Below are 17,641 nucleotides of genomic sequence, written 5' to 3'. Positions count from 1 at the left end.
GGTGGGGGGTCCACAATTTTCGGAAAACTTTTACATCAACTATGTACCCCACACTTTCTACAACTTTTTGGACTTGTGCAAGCCTCTTATATATTTGTTGGTGGAGAAATGTACAAACGGCCCACCGGGCTTTGACAATACCTTAGTATCTGTGTATATATATCTAAGGTTTTTAAGAAATATATTTTTCACCCGGGCAACGCCGGGTACTTCCGCTAGTAACATTATAATTACGGCATTGTGTCATTGAGAGATTTGGAGGTTTGGTGACTGCACAGAGAGAGAGACACTTAATCAAACAAACTTAATATTTGGAAATGTAATGCAATACAACACACAAAGTCGGTCAACACACAACTAACGCATCGCCTGGCTGATCGCGTTCTTCCACAGGTTGCTCAACTAAGCGAGAGAATTGAAGCGAACGCGACCAGGCGAGGGCAGGAGGCAAGGCCCCGCGTTGTAAAGTTCCAACTTGGACATCGCTTCCATGCTCGCTGCTACTCAATTGACATCCCTACGAGAGAGAGAGCGAGGCTCTACCTCGGTAAACAACAACAACCACAACAACAACAATCACCACAACAACAACCACCACAACCGCGATGAGAATTTCTCACCTCAGATTGCAGTTCCCGCGCGGAGCGACAACTTTCCGTTACCTCGTGACGTCACGCGGCAGCAGCAGGTGACATGACGTCACTTGTGGGGTACAAGACACTCCCTTCTCACAATGAGCGGCTCTGTAACTTACATAAATTATGTTAATGAGCCTGGCCCAATCGTGGAGGGATGGGCCGTGGGTGTCGAACCGGTCACAACGAACTCGTGACGTTATCACGAATAAATTATGTTAATGAGCCGCCAGTCAGTGGGTGTGGCTTTGCCCAAATATAGATAGTGCTTGAACAGATAACGGAAGTGACCCAGGCAGAGGTGACGTCACGCTCCCTTGAGACCGGTTGGGGTGAAATCTTTGGTGACATGACGTCACTAGCAAGGTACACCTCCCCCTGGCGTTTCACGCCGATGAGGTCATGCTGAGTGGTGACGTCACGTAGCGGGATTAGAGTTTAAGTTGATTAAGATTAATTTTCCATTGGTCCCTCCCTTGAACAGAGACCCCTTGGGTGTGTGAGCTCAGCTCAACAATGTGGACATTATTGTGTGTATACACACACACATGGACAGTGTGTGTGTGTACACACGTGTACATTGTGTGTGTGTACACTGTGTGTGTACACTGTACACACTGTGTGTAAACTGTGTGTGTGTACACTGTGTGTGTGTACACTGTGTGATGGCTGGGTGTATGGAATTTATGTGGTTGAGGAATTGGTCTAGAGCAGGCCGGCCATGTGGCCAGATGACAAAAGTGTCATCTACGTACCTCTTCCACAAGTTCGGGCGTGGAGTGGCAGTCTGGATGGCGTCAGTCTCAAATTTCTCCATGAAGACGTTGGCTACAACCGGAGATAGGGGGGAGCCCATTGGGGTGCCCTCAGTTTTCTTGTAGAAAGTTCCATTCCAGGTGAAGTATGTATTGGTTAAGCAGTGTCTCACCAGGGGGGGTACCCCAGCATTCAGGCTTTGATGAACCAAGTCTTCAATGATTGCGATGGTGTCAGGTACAGGAACTTTGGTGAATAAGGAAACCACATCAAAACTGACAAGCAGGTCGTCTGGGGACAGGGAAACGTCGTGAGAATTGTATTTTATTATGTTTAATTTTTATTATTTTATTATTTCCCTTCTACGTGACTTTACCGAAAGAACCAAGAAGATGTACTGTTTGTTTTCTACCTGATGACGATTGCTTGTGTTGCAATCGAAACGTCCTATTCTATTATTTAATTTATTTCCTTTCTACGTTACTTTACCGAAAGAACCAAAAAGCAAAATGAAAATTCGCTGAAATAACTTGACCAACATGGTTGCTTCTTCTTGGTTCTTTCGGTAAAGTCACGTAGAAGGGAAGTAATAAAATAATAACATAATAAAATAATTATCACGACGTTTGTTATGTTTTATTTATATTATTTTATTACTTCCCTTTTACGCGACGACTTTACCGAAAGAACCAAGAAGATGAATCTCTGCTGCAGTCACGAAAGCTTTAAATCGAAATTTAACATGGTTGCTGCAGCGCCACCGTGTGGACACATAGTGCAACTGCAGCGACTCAGCGCGCTAATTGTAGCAGTGGAACTGTTCGGTGTCTTCACGGCTTCATTGCAGCCAACCCGCAGCAGCGTGGGGGGGCTGGTCACGTGGGTGGGGGAGGGGCGGGGCTGGTCACGTGGGCTGGGGGAGGGGCTGGTCACGTGGGCTGGGGGAGGGGCTGGTCACGTGGGTGGTTGGGGGGGGAGGGGCTGGTCACGTGGGCTGGGGGAGGGGGAGGGGCGGGGCTGGTCACGTGGGCTGGGGGAGGGGGAGGGGCTGGTCACGTGGGCTGGGGGAGGGGCTGGTCACGTGGGCTGGGGGAGGGGCTGGTCACGTGGGTGGGTGGGGGGGGTGAGGGGCTGGTCACGTGTGTGGGAGGGGGGGCTGGTCACGTGGGTGGGGGGGGGCTGGTCACGTGGGTGGGTGGGGGGGAGGGGCTGGTCACGTGGGTGGGGGGGGGGCTGGTCACGTGGGTGGGGGGAGGGGCGGGGCTGGTCACGTGGGCTGGAGGAGGGGAGGGGCGGGGCTGGTCACGTGGGCTGGGGGAGGGGGCGGGGCTGGGCACGTGGGCTGGGGGAGGGGCGGGGCTGGGCACGTGGGCTGGGGGAGGGGCGGGGCTGGTCACGTGGGCTGGGGGAGGGGCGGGGCTGGTCACGTGGGCTGGGGGAGGGGCGGGGCTGATCACGTGGGCTGGGGGAGGGGCGGGGCTGGTCACGTGGGCTGGGAGAGGGGGAGGGGCGGGGCTGGTCACGTGGGCTGGGGGAGGGGCGGGGCTGGTCACGTGGGCTGGGGGAGGGGGGAGGGGTTGTTTAGGGCGCCCACGCGCATGGTGACGTCATCGTGCTCGGGTTGGCGGGCGCCCCCGTGCGTGCTGACGTTTCCGCGCTCGGTTTGGTGGGCGCCCCCGTGCGTGGTGACGTCATCGCGCTCGGTTTGGTGGGCGCCCCGTGCGTGGTGACGTCATCGCGCTCGGGTTGGTGGGCGCCGCCGTGCGTGGTGACGTCATCGCGCTCGGTTTGGTGGGCGCCGCCGTGCGTGGTGACGTGGGCGGGGGGGGGCTAGTAACGTGGGCGGGGGGGGGGGCTGGTCACGTGGGCGGGGGGGGCTGGTCACGTGGGCGGGGGGAGGGGAGGGAATGGTAACGTGGGCAGATGGGGAGGAGCTGGTCACGTGGGCGGGGGGGGGCTGGTCACGTGGGCGGGGGGGGGGCTGGTTGGGGCGCCCCCGTGCGTGATGACGTCATCGCGCACGGGTTGGTGGGGGCGCCTCCGTGCGTGGTAACGTCATCGCGCTCGGGTTGGTGGGCGCCCCCGTGTGGTGACGTCATCGCGCTCGGGTTGGCGGGCGCCCCCGTGCGTGGTGACGTTATCGCGCTCGGGTTGGCGGGCGCCCCCGTGCGTGGTGACGTCATCGCGCTTGGGTTGGCGGGCGCCCACGTGCGTGGTGACGTCATCGCGCTCGGGTTGGCGGGCGCCCACGTGCGTGGTGACGTCATCGCGCTCGTGGTGGTGGGCGGTCCCCCACTTACGAACACCCCCCCCCCCCCGCATACCCCCACTTACGAACACCACCCCCCCGCATACCCCCACTTACGAACACCACCCCCCCCGCATACCCCCACTTACGAACACCACCCCCCCCGCATACCCCCACTTACGAACACCACCCCCCCGCATTCCCCCACTTACGAACACCACCCGCCCCCGCATACCCCCACTTACGAACACCCCCCCCCCGCATACCCCCACTTACGAACACCACCCCCCCCGCATACCCCCACTTACGAACACCACCCCCCCGCATACCTCCACTTACGAACACCACCCCCCCGCATACCCCCACTTACGAACACCACCCCCCCGCATTCCCCCACTTACGAACACCACCCCCCCGCATTCCCCCACTTACGAACACCACCCCCCCGCATACCCCCACTTACGAACACCACCCCTCCGCATACCCCCACTTACGAACACCACCCCCCCGCATTCCCCCACTTACGAACACCACCCCCCCGCATTCCCCCACTTACGAACACCACCCCCCCGCATTCCCCCACTTACGAACACCACCCGCCCCCGCATACCCCCACTTACGAACACCCCCCCCCCGCATACCCCCACTTACGAACACCACCCCCCCGCATACCCCCACTTACGAACACCACCCCCCCGCATACCCCCACTTACGAACACCACCCCCCCGCATACCCCCACTTACGAACACCCCCCCCGCATACCCCCACTTACGAACACCCCCCCCGCATACCCCCACTTACGAACACCACCCCCCCGCATACCCCCACTTACGAACACCCCCCCCCCGCATACCCCCACTTACGAACACCACCCCCCCGCATTCCCCCACTTACGAACACCCCCCCCGCATACCCCCACTTACGAACACCCCCCCTGCATACCCCCACTTACGAACACCACCCCCCCGCATTCCCCCACTTACGAACACCACCCCCCCGCATTCCCCCACTTACGAACACCACCCCCCCGCATACCCCCACTTACGAACACCCCCCCCCCGCATACCCCCACTTACGAACACCCCCCCCGCATACCCCCACTTACGAACACCCCCCCTGCATACCCCCACTTACGAACACCACCCCCCCCGCATTCCCCCACTTACGAACACCACCCCCCGCATTCCCCCACTTACGAACACCCCCCCCCCCCGCATACCCCCACTTACGAACACCCCCCCCCCGCATACCCCCACTTACGAACACCACCCCCCCGCATTCCCCCACTTACGAACACCACCCCCCCGCATTCCCCCACTTACGAACACCCCCCCTCCCGCATACCCCCACTTACGAACACCGCCCCCCCGCATTCCCCCACTTACGAACACCGCCCCCCCCCCCGCATTCCCCACTTACGAACACCACCCCCCCGCATACCCCCACTTACGAATAATAACAGGGGAGTCAGTTGTGAGTGCGAAAGGGACTGGTGGCCACGGGAGGTAATCATCACCAGCGGTGCCAGGCTAGGTGTCTGTACCCCCCCCACTCACCCCCCGGTGCCAGGCTAGGTTTCTGTAACTCCCCCACTCACCCCCCCCCGATGCCAGGCTAGGTGTCTGTACCTCCCCCACTCACCCCCCTCTCTCTCTGTGTCTCTCTCTGCTTGTTAAATCATCACCACCACGGTGCCAGGCTAGGTGTCTGTACCCCCCCCCACTCACCCCCCCCCCCCCCCCGGTGCCAGGCTAGGTGTCTGTATCCACCCCCACTCACCCCCCTCTCTCTGTGTCTCTCTCTGCTTGTTAAATCATCACCACCATGGTGCCAGGCTAGGTGTCTGTACCCCCCCCCACTCACCCCCCGGTGCCAGGCTAGGTGTCTGTACCCCCCCCCCCACTCACCCCCCCCCCCCGGTGCCAGGCTAGGTGTCTGTACCCACCCCCACTCACCCCCCTCTCTCTCTGTGTCTCTCTCTGCTTGTTAAATCATCACCACCACGGTGCCAGGCTAGGTGTCTGTACCCCCCCCACTCACCCCCCCCCCCCCCGGTGCCAGGCTAGGTGTCTGTATCCACCCCCACTCACCCCCCTCTCTCTGTGTCTCTCTCTGCTTGTTAAATCATCACCACCATGGTGCCAGGCTAGGTGTCTGTACCCCCCCCCCCACTCACCCCCCGGTGCCAGGCTAGGTGTCTGTACCCCCCCCCACTCACCCCCCCCCCCCGGTGCCAGGCTAGGTGTCTGTACCCACCCCCACTCACCCCCCTCTCTCTCTGTGTCTCTCTCTCTCTGCTTGTTAAATCATCACCACCATGGTGCCAGGCTAGGTGTCTGTACCCCCCCCCCACTCACCCCCCGATGCTAGGCTAGGTGTCTGTACCTCCCCCACTCACCCCCCTTCCCCGATGCCAGGCTAGGTGTCTGTACCCACCCCCACTCACCCCCCTCTCTCTCTGTGTCTCTCTCTCTGCTTGTTAAATCATCACCACCACGGTGCCAGGCTAGGTGTCTGTACCCCCCCCACTCACCCCCCTCTCTCTCTGTGTCTCTCTCTGCTTGTTAAATCATCACCACCACGGTGCCAGGCTAGGTGCCTGTACCTCCCCCCACTCACCCCCCCCCGGTGCCAGGCTAGGTGTCTGTACCCACCCCCACTCACCCCCCTCTCTCTGTGTCTCTCTCTCTGCTTGTTAAATCATCACCACCACGGTGCCAGGCTAGGTGTCTGTACCCCCCACTCACCCCCCGGTGCCAGGCTAGGTGTCTGTACCCCCCACTCACCCCCCGGTGCCAGGCTATACGGGCGATCTTTGTGTGTTGGGAGCAAGTTTGAGTGGCATGTAACCGTGGGAGTTGAACGGGCGCCTGCTGCTACTGACAATCGTTGACAACGGTTGGATAGACGCTGATAGACACACACACAGACAAGACCAGGTGGACAGACACAGACAAGAGGAACAGAGACTGAGAAAGATACACAGAGACTAAAAAACACAGGCAGAGAGACACACAGAGGCGAACAGAGACACAGAGGCGAACAGAGAGATGTTGAATCGAACTCGCTGAACTCGCTCCATTGAAAGAGATTCCTCGATCTTTGCCCATCCCCAGAAGTCGTTCTAGTTTCTATTTATTTCATTGTGTGTGGTGTGTAGTGTAAGCCATGTGGGATATCGATGTACACGGACATGAACAACATCAGCAGACAAGACGTCTTTCATACTCTTTGGTTCTTTCGGTAAAGTCACGTAGGTAAAATAAATAAATGACGAAGTTTCGATCGCAACACGAGCGGTCGTCCTCAGGCGAAAACATCCAGACAATGTCGCGGCAGAAGTCACGTGAGCTACAGCTGAGCATTGTTGCCATGCGGTGGGCTCACGCGAAATTGATTTCTGCAACACGAAGGTACTTTGAAAACCCACTGGCGATGCTCTTTTATATAAGCGCACAACTGTATCTATCTGTATTCTTAGTTCTTTCCTAAAATTCTTAATTTTTATTTCATTTTTTACCTACGTGACTTTACAGAAAGAATATGAATCCTTGCAGTCACGAAAGCTTCAAATCTAGAATTAATCTGTGATGAATGCTGCACTTTCCGTCGTTTTCATGCAGGGGGCGCTATAACCCTACGCGCCTCCTGCATGAGCGACGGAGGCGCAGGGACAGACGTTCGACCACGTTGGAATCGATCTGCAGACGGCGGTCTTCTGGCACGGCCAGCTCTGTGTCGCCTCATCTCAATCCCGCGATCCCAACCAGGTGAAAGTCCGCATCGAACCGAATGCCCGGCAAGGCCATCTACTTAACGACGAGAGAAAATTCACACGAAATGTCGTTTTCAATTAAGTCTTCCAGATGTAAAATGATATAAGCTTTTAATGAAGAAATACAATCATAAAATTCAAAACATAATACAATTCAAAGTTGTTTCATTTTAAAACTTCAAAACGGAGCATTGGGAGTTGGCGTGGATGCGTCGTTCGTGTGCAATTTTCTTCGTGACTTTCCTGGCCCAAGGCCGTAAATGGTTGAGGGGCACCGCAGGCGGTCAAGGCTTGCTTCAATCCATGGTTGTCAACATCCAGACGTTAATCAGCAAGGACCATTTCTTGTCCTAGTTCGCCAACATATAAGACATCATGCAACATTCTAATGAGTGTTGTTGTGGAGAATGTATCTACTAGATGTGCTCTGCCTTGTAACCGAATACATATCTGTACCAAAAATGCATTCCAAATGTGCTCTTAAAATGACCTCCTTGCTATGAAGCAGATCAGCAAACACGACATGTTTCATTTGTCGATCTCTCCACGAAACAAAGGAATGTTTAAACAAACTATAACTAGCACAGACTTCTGGGAGCGCGTCATTGATTCAGTGCAAACCACATGTGGACCCTTATTGGTGCACAGCGTCTCAACAGCAGCCGGGCTTGTTTCAACCGATAGTTACGGACATCCATACGTTAATCAGCAAGGCGCATTTCTAGTCCGAGTTAGACAAAATCTACGTTAACACGTAATACAAATTTTTAATTCGTGTTGTTGAGAATGTATCTCCTCTACGTGTAACTTTAAGTGGTTTGCCTTGTAACAGATGAATGATCCGAGTGTGCTCCCTATTTCAAAGACAATGAGTTGCTCCAGAGGGAGACGCTTCCTGAACACACAAAAAAACCCTTTGACCTGTATCACAAGAACAATGAGCCTCACCTGAGTGATCTGTACAGGTTACTTGCAAAACACACACTGTGTCCTAACATGACTTATTCAATGTTTGACCCTTATAGACAAAATGGTACATGTACGCACACAATCAGACAAGTATTCATTCAAAATTAGTGACAGGCATATTAACAAAATTGAATTACTGCACTGAAATATACTGCATTAGGTTACATTGCATTAACAAGAAGCTAATTTAAAAAAATACGCACCGTCTGCTTAACAGTGTATGTACAACATACTAATGCACCATTCAAAACGAGTCGGCCATTGCATGCTGGCATCTGGGTCAAAATTGATAAAAATTCTAAACATTACCTACAAACTCCACAACTGAGATGCCACATCAACCATCGCCCCCTACTGACAGGCTCTTGTCCACATGCAGGCCGGTGCAGGGCCACCACCTTGTGCCACACAGGGGCAGCTGCTACTTGGGGATGCTCTTCGAGTGTTTGAGACGAGAAACGATACAAAACTCCGAATTGCCGAGGCAATTAGGCAAGCACAATATAAATGCAATTATGATAACATAGTGAATGCTTGGGAGCTTATTGGCTCTCGCTCCTGGTTAGAGATCTACCCAACACACAGGTCCACAAAAACTGGCCGCTCTTACCCTGCAGGTTGAACCTAGGAACTGAGTGTTCAACTTCACATTCTTGTCATTAAAGGCCTGTGACAAAGGTGCATCTATTGGAGCAGCATCGTCTAAGGCAGTGGTTCTTAACCTTGTTGGAGGTACTGAACCCCACCAGTTTCATATGCGCATTCACAGAACCCTTCTTAATTGGAAAACTAAAATTATTTTTTCAAATTCAAAACATAGGTACATGTTTTACTGGTGCACAATCATGAGTCAGGTGTGTGTCTAAACCTCCGCCGAACCCCTGAGACTGACTCACCGAACCCCTGGGGTTCGATCGAACCCAGGTTAAGAACCACTGGTCTAAGGCTTACGCATCTCCCGGGTCTCCATTTGACTTTGTATTGTCTCGGAGGAAGTCCACCCACACCTCCACTTCCACAAACTGCTGGGAGTTGCCTCGCTCTGCCTCACAGTCAGAATTCTCCTCCTGCTTCACGTTGCCTCCATCGATGTGAAGGTCCGATTTGGGGGTTGAATCTTCATCTTCACATTTTACCTTCACTTCTTCGCTCTTCACCATCACGTCTTCACATTTCACCTTCACCTCTTCATATTTCACCTTGACACCTTTAAAAGTGTCCAAGCTGGGATTTTCTTCCGGTTCTTGTTTCATGAGGGATGGGCTCATTGTGGCACTTTGACTTTCACAAGCTGATTTCAGACTCCACTCCTGGTGGATCTTCTGATGCTTGCGTGTTCTCTGGTGTACATAAAGATGTGATGACTGTGCAAACGCCTTCCTGCACGGAGTGCACCTGAAGGGTTTCTCTCCCGTGTGTGTTCTCTGGTGTATTTTAAGATCAGGTGAATGTGAAAACGCCTTCCCACACACACTGCACTTGAAGGGTTTCTCTCCCGTGTGAGTTCTCTGGTGTTTTACAAGATAATCTGAACGTGCAAACGCCTTCCCACACACACTGCACTTGAAGGATTTTTCTCCCGTGTGTGTTCTCTGGTGTTTTACAAGATGATCTGAACGTGCAAACGCCTTCCCACACACACTGCACTTGAAGGGTTTTTCTCCCGTGTGTTTTCTCTGGTGTGCTACAAGATGAGCTGAAAGTGCAAACGTCTTCCCACACACACTGCACTTGAAGGGTTTCTCTCCCGTGTGTGTTCTCTGGTGTCCTACAAGAGTAGATGAATCTGAAAACGCCTTCCCACACACACTGCACTTGAAGGGTTTCTCTCCCGTGTGTGTTCTCTGGTGTCCTACAAGAGTAGATGAATCTGAAAATGTCTTCCCACACACACTGCACTTGAAGGGTTTCTCTCTCATGTGTGTTCTCTGGTGTCCTACAAGAGCAGATGAATCTGAAAACGCCTTCCCACACACACTGCACTTGAAGGGGTTCTCTCCCGTGTGGGTTCTCTGGTGTTTTACAAGAGCAGATGAATCTGAAAACGCCTTCCCACACATACTGCACTTGAAGGGTTTCTCTCCTGTGTGAGTTATCTGGTGCCGTGTCAAATGTGCAGGACGATCCGTGCTGTATGCACACCGGTCGCATTGATGCCTTTTTGCACCGAGCCGCGCCGAGTGCCTTTGCTCCATCAGACAAATTCTGCAGAGGAAGCGACAGCTGCAGACAGAAACAAGAGAATATCCACACCATCTACACGTCAGTATCGAGGCACAGAGGAATGCATATACACAGTCACACGTGACTTACACGTCTATACTTATTCATATATTCATGATATAGTGAAAAAGTGTCCCAAATTCATCACATGGGCTGTTATGGTACACAATGAGAGGGTAAATGGTCATAAACATGCCTGGAAGCCCTCGTATCTTCAAAATGAGCGTTAACCCAAAACTCAGAGCACACAATTTCAGCTGTTTGGCTTCAAAATGAATGTTTATGAAAGCTAAATTCAGCTGACATAGCAAAGGGTGTTGAAAATAATACTATTTGTGTCATGCACAAATGCATAAATTAATGTTCAATCGCAACTTAGAGGTGTGAAGCCAGGCACAGATGTCCTTGATTGCTGGGATGAGCAGTTCCGACTTCAGCTGCTGCACGTGTGTGCTGTGATCACTTCCTGACTCCATTCTTACAAAGAGTTCCAGAGGAAAACTAAAATAAACTACTGTTTTGATATAACCTCTGTGCTCAATAGAGTTAATAGACTTTACTGCAAATACAAACTTGACACTGTCACACACTCAGAGGTGGAGCCAGGATTTTCAGGTAGGGGGGGGGAAACCCCTCCAGCAATGAAAAATTACAGGAGTTGTTATTAAGTAAGGAGTTGTTAGTGAGAAAGGAGTTGTTAGTGAGAAAGGACTTGTCCCTTGCTTTTCATTCGACGCGTGTGATCGTCATCGCGCTCGCTGAACGTGTTGATGCCTTCAGGAAAGAAAAATAGACTTTTGTATTTTGGGGGGGGGGGGGGGGGAATGACCATGACGTATGTGGCATCAACCCGCATCACACCTGAGCTAAGCGCTCTGCAATGCTTACCCCCCTACCACATGGCTCTTCGCGCGCCGTACTTCTACAGCTGTTCACAGCGTGCCGGGAGATTTTAGGTGGCGCTTCGCTCCTGGCCGATGAAGTCAATGGCTTCTCGGAGTTTCAATACAAATCCGTGTGAAGAACGGGTACAACTGCCATCTTAAATATAAAGCAGAACTTACACCTGTTTGTTTGTGTGCAGCAGCAAAAACTCTCCAACGCTGAGCTCTGGCGTCATGAAATTTCACAGCTTATGCTGTCTGGAATGTCTAAGCGAGCGCCGCGTCATTCCCTTCCCGAGTGGCAAAAATCGACCTGACGTATTTAGGTAAATTGAAGTGTTTCGGCTTCTTTCTTGCAAGCATCAATTTTTTCAGGGTTTTTCATTGAATTATGAGGGAATATTAAATTAATCCAAGACAAGAATCCAAGTCCCGGGCAAAGCCGGGTAGTGAAGCTAGTTACTAATAAACCCCAATGATCCTATCGAAATTACGGATTTCTATCGGATCGTTGGGGGGGCACGTGCCACCCCACCCCCACTGGCTCCACCACTGTCACACACTGGCATGGTTCACAGGTGGTGGTGTGTCCAGACCCACGCCTGGCCACCTTCACCTGCTCAGTATTAATGCTTCCTCACTCCACCAAGTAATTCATTGAGGATCAACCAACACAGCCGAGGCTGCGTGTCTCTCTGTGGTGAGATGTTAACTACCTGTCCTGGCATACAGGAAGTCGTGGGTTCGATCCCGACCCTGACGCCTGCTGTATATTTGTAGTTTACGTGTCTCTCTCTCTCTCCCCGTGGTCGCGTGGATTTCCTTCCCGATCCCCGGGTTTCCCCTCCACACGTCTATAGTGAACACCGCCACGTGTCTATAGTGAACACCTCCACGTGTCTATAGCGAACACCTCCACGTGTCTATAGTGAACACCTCCACGTGTCTATAGTGAACACCGCCACGTGTCTATAGCGAACACCGCCACGCGTCTATAGTGAACACCTCCACGTGTCTATAGCGAACACCTCCACGTGTCTATAGTGAACACCTCCACGTGTCTATAGTGAACACCTCCACGCGTCTATAGTGAACACCTCCACGTGTCCAGAGTGAACACCGCCACGCGTCTATAGTGAACACCTCCACGCGTCTATAGTGAACACCGCCACGTGTCTATAGTGAACACCGCCACGCGTCTATAGTGAACACCTCCACGTGTCTATAGCGAACACCTCCACGTGTCTATAGTGAACACCTCCACGTGTCCAGAGTGAACACCGCCACGCGTCTATAGTGAACACCTCCACGCGTCTATAGTGAACACCGCCACGTGTCTATAGCGAACACCGCCACGCGTCTATAGTGAACACCTCCACGTGTCTATAGCGAACACCTCCACGTGTCTATAGTGAACACCTCCACGTGTCTATAGTGAACACCTCCACGCGTCTATAGTGAACACCTCCACGTGTCCAGAGTGAACACCGCCACGCGTCTATAGTGAACACCTCCACGCGTCTATAGTGAACACCTCCACGTGTCTATAGTGAACACCGCCACGCGTCTAGAGTGAACACCTCCACGTGTCTATAGTGAACACCTCCACGCGTCTATAGTGAACACCTCCACGTGTCTATAGTGAACACCGCCACGCGTCTATAGTGAACACCTCCACGCGTCTATAGTGAACACCGCCACGTGTCTATAGTGAACACCTCCACGCGTCTATAGTGAACACCGCCACGTGTCTATAGTGAACACCGCCACGCGTCTATAGTGAACACCTCCACGCGTCTATAGTGAACACCGCCACGTGTCTATAGTGAACACCTCCACGCGTCTATAGTGAACACCGCCACGTGTCTATAGTGAACACCTCCACGCGTCTATAGTGAACACCGCCACGTGTCTATAGTGAACACCGCCACGCGTCTATAGTGAACACCGCCACGTGTCCAGAGTGAACACCGCCACGCGTCTATAGTGAACACCTCCACGTGTCCAGAGTGAACACCGCCACGCGTCTATAGTGAACACCTCCACGCGTCTATAGTGAACACCGCCACGCATCTATAGTGAACACCTCCACGTGTCTATAGTGAACACCTCCACGTGTCCAGAGTGAACACCTCCACGCATCTATAGTGAACACCTCCACGTGTCCAGAGTGAACACCTCCACGCGTCTATAGTGAACACCGCCACGCGTCTATAGTGAACACCTCCACGCGTCTATAGTGAACACCGCCACGTGTCCAGAGTGAACACCTCCACGCATCTATAGTGAACACCTCCACGTGTCCAGAGTGAACACCTCCACGCGTCTAGAGTGAACACTGCCACGTGTCTATAGTGAACACCGCCACGCGTCTAGAGTGAACACTGCCACGTGTCTATAGTGAACACCTCCACGTGTCCAGAGTGAACACCTCCACGCGTCCAGAGTGAACACCTCCACGTGTCCAGAGTGAACACCTCCACGTGTCTATAGTGAACACCACCACGCGTCCAGAGCGAACACCGCCACGTATCTAGAGTGAACACCGCCACGCGTCTAGAGTGAACACCGCCACGCGTCCAGAGTGAACACCACCACGCGTCTAGAGTGAACACCACCACGTGTCTAGAGTGAACACCGCCACGCGTCTAGAGTGAACACTGCCACACGTCTAGAGCGAACACCGCCACGCGTCTAGAGTGAACACCACCACGCATCTAGAGTGAACACCACCACGCGTCTAGAGCGAACACCGCCGTGTCTAGAGCGAACACCGCCACGCGTCTAGAGTGAACACCGCCACGTATCTAGAGTGAACACCACCACGCGTCTAGAGCGAACACCGCCACGTGTCTAGAGTGAACACCACCACGCGTCTAGAGTGAACACCGCCACGCGTCTAGAGTGAACACCACCACGCGTCTAGAGCGAACACCGCCACGTGTCTAGAGTGAACACCACCACGCGTCTAGAGTGAACACCGCCACGCGTCTAGAGCGAACACCGCCACGTATCTAGAGTGAACACCACCTCGCGTCTAGAGCGAACACCGCCACGTGTCTAGAGTGAACACCACCACGCGTCTAGAGTGAACACCGCCACGCGTCTAGAGCGAACACCGCCACGCGTCTAGAGCGAACACCGCCACGTGTCTAGAGTGAACACCACCACGCATCTAGAGTGAACACCACCACGCGTCTAGAGCGAACACCGCCGTGTCTAGAGCGAACACCGCCACGCGTCTAGAGTGAACACCGCCACGTATCTAGAGTGAACACCACCACGCGTCTAGAGTGAACACCACCACGTGTCTAGAGTGAACACCGCCATGTGTCTAGAGCGAACACCGCCACGCGTCTAGAGCGAACACCGCCACGCGTCTAGAGTGAACACCGCCACGCTGTTGACGAGCCTCACCTTGTTGTTATTGTTGTTGTGGGCAGGTCGCTTCTGAACACAAGAGCGGTACAGCAGCTCAAGCGGGCGTGGCCTGGTAAAAAATGAAAAAAAACTGTGAATATTTAAAACAAAACAAGTTACAAAGTAGCGAGCCAGGTGAAGGGAAATTAAAACTTAAGCAAGATACTCTTTCGGTAAAGTCACGTAGGTAAAACATTAAAATTAATGAAAGTAAAATAAAATAAAATATTTTATTTTATTTTATATTATTTTACTTTCATTAATTTTAATGTTTTACCTACGTGACTTTACCGAAACAACCTAAGAATATGAATCATTGCAGTCACGAAAGCTTCAAATCTAGAAGAAACTCTTTGGTTCTTTCGGTAAAGTCACGTAGAATAAATAAATAAAATAATAGCATACGACATTTCGATTGCAACACAAGCAATCATCATCAGGTACAAATGAAAGAGAAAAAAAACCTAGTAAACTTAGAAATGTAGTGCAATTCAACAGAGAGTCGGCTAACATAACAGTCAACAGCCCACCTGGTTGATAACGTTCTTCCAAAGATTGCTCAATTTGAGAGAGAGACACGGAGACACATAGACAGACACATAAGCAGAGAGAGAGAGAGAGATGACACATAGACACACAGAGAGAGATGACAGAGAGACACACAGAGACACACAGAGACACACAGAGACACACACAGAAACAACGCCTCTGTGTCGAGGCCTTAAATAGAGAGAGAGGGGGGCAGAGAGAGAGAGGGGGGTAGAGAAAGGGGCAGAGAGATGGGTGGTGGTGGGAATCCGGTTTCAAGTACCACCATCCCTCTCAAAAGAATTCTCTCATCAAAACGCTATACCGCAGAGCCAATGGCATTTCTGACCAACACCACTTGGCCGGTGAATTAAGTCATGTACATCGGGCCCTCAGGATGAACGGATACTCTGACCGCACTATCCGCCAAGCTGTTTCTCCCACCATACAGAAACAGCCACATGAAACTCCAACCAAAACTATCACGTTGCCATACATAGCAGGCGTGACCAAAAAGATCTCCAAAATTCTAAACAAACATAAGATCCAAGTCCGATTCAGTACAGTGCATAATATCCGTTATTTGATTCCATCTGTGAAGGATGTCGTTCCTGACTTACAGTATCCTGGAGTCTACAAATTGAGTTGCATTTGTGGTGATTGCTACATTGGAGAAACGAAACGTCATGTTTCTGATCGTGTCCGCGAGCACAAGTCAGATCTGAAACACGGCAGAACTGATTCTTCGGCCGTTGCCGATCATTGCTACAACTCGGTGGGCTCTCATGAAATTGTCTTTTCCGAGACCAAGGTTCTCTGCAAGCCTCCTGGCTACCATCAAAGGTTTGTGCACGAAGCCATACAAATATACAAACACAGACATAATTTCAACCGTGATGATGGGTACAAACTTAGTAATCATTGGAAAGATGTTATCAACCACGCAAAAAAGATTTAACTACACTTATTTGCCAATCTTATTTGACAGACAACTATTACAGTTTTACCATGTTTAGTGGTGGTATCCCTGCGACAGGTTGAGTCACAAACCGCACCTCTCCACAACAAAGGCTCAGCCTTTGTTATGCAGTCTATTCTTAGTCTTAAGCCTCACCTTACCATATTAATAATGCGCCCCTTGCACCACGATCTTCTCCAACCATTATATAAACGGAGTGGTAGCTACTGCAATCTCTCATTTACTTGATACAGCTGTCGTGGCTGTGACGGTACCACCTGAAGACGGAAGCTTGTGTTGCCTCCGAAACGTCGTGATTTTTTAATTTTATTTTACTTTTTTACGTGACTTTACCGAAAAAACCTAATAATAAGCGAGAGAATTGAAGCAAACGCGACCAGGCGAGGGCAGGAGGCAAGGCCCCGCGTTGTAAAGTTCCAAAGTGGACATCGCTTCCATGCTCGCTGCTACTCAATTGACATCCCTACGAGAGAGAGAGCGAGGCGCTACCTCGGTAAACAACAACCACCACAACCACCACAACAACAACCACCACAACAACCACAATCACCACAACCGCGATGAGAATCTCACCTCGGATTTCAGTGCACGGGCCGAGCGGAAACTTCCCGGTCCCTCGTGACGTCACGCGGCAGCAGGTGACATGACGTCACGCGGCAGCAGGTGACATGACGTCACTTGCGGTGTACGATGACACTCCCCTCCCCACAATGAGCGGCTCGAAACTCGCTACAGCTTTCACGAATAAATTATGTTAATGAGCCGCCAGTCACCGGGCGTGGCTTTGCCCAAATAAGGATTGGCACTGGGACAGATATCGGCAGCGGCCGAGCGCAGGTGACGTCACGCTCAAGAGCGCGGTCGTCGGGGTAGGTGACATGACGTCACTAGCGAGGCACACCTCCCCGTTGCGTTTGACGCCGATGAGATCACGCGGCGCTGTGACGTCAGAGAGCTGGGTCAGAGTTCAAGTTTGTTGACAGAAGGGGAGCGGCAGTGTCGTGGTGAACGCTGCGCTCCGCACCGACCAGCCGAGTTCCATTCCCGCTCGTGGCCAACACCGCCAGTGACGACTTTCTGAGCCGGTCCTGAGCCTCCCCTACGTCGACTCAGCCTCAAACGAGTCCCCGGTGCAGTGTGTCAACATCACTAGCACTGGGGAGACAAAGGCGGCCGGGCGTGGTGCTGGCCACCCACCCCCTCTGTGTGTGCCGTGACGACCT

The 17,641-nt window shown here is 52.5% G+C and overlaps 1 protein-coding gene across 1 annotated transcript; it reads right to left on the bottom strand.

Moving 5' to 3' along the window:
* Positions 1–7,524: 7,524 nt before the first annotated feature.
* On the bottom strand, positions 7,525–17,055 carry LOC144952429 (uncharacterized). The gene is made up of 3 exons (XM_078882827.1): positions 16,992–17,055; positions 14,909–14,981; positions 7,525–10,607 (listed from the first exon to the last, which is right to left on the bottom strand). Exon 3 carries the CDS (start codon positions 10,577–10,579, stop codon positions 9,332–9,334), a length of 1,248 nt encoding a protein of 415 aa, XP_078738953.1. The 5' UTR covers positions 10,580–10,607; positions 14,909–14,981; positions 16,992–17,055; the 3' UTR covers positions 7,525–9,331.
* Between the last annotated feature and the right edge of the window lie 586 nt (positions 17,056–17,641).

The sequence above is a fragment of the Lampetra fluviatilis genome, chromosome 67 (genome assembly GCF_964198595.1).
Source record: "Lampetra fluviatilis chromosome 67, kcLamFluv1.1, whole genome shotgun sequence".
NCBI lineage: Eukaryota > Metazoa > Chordata > Hyperoartia > Petromyzontiformes > Petromyzontidae > Lampetra > Lampetra fluviatilis.
The sequence above is the reverse complement of the archived record's forward strand: the minus strand, read 5'-3'. Positions and strand labels throughout refer to the sequence as shown.

What these genes read in the sequence shown, in the direction of transcription:
- LOC144952429 (XM_078882827.1), bottom strand. Translation starts at nt 10,579, where the DNA reads ATGGAGCAAAGGCACTCGGCGCGGCTCGGTGCAAAAAGGCATCAATGC.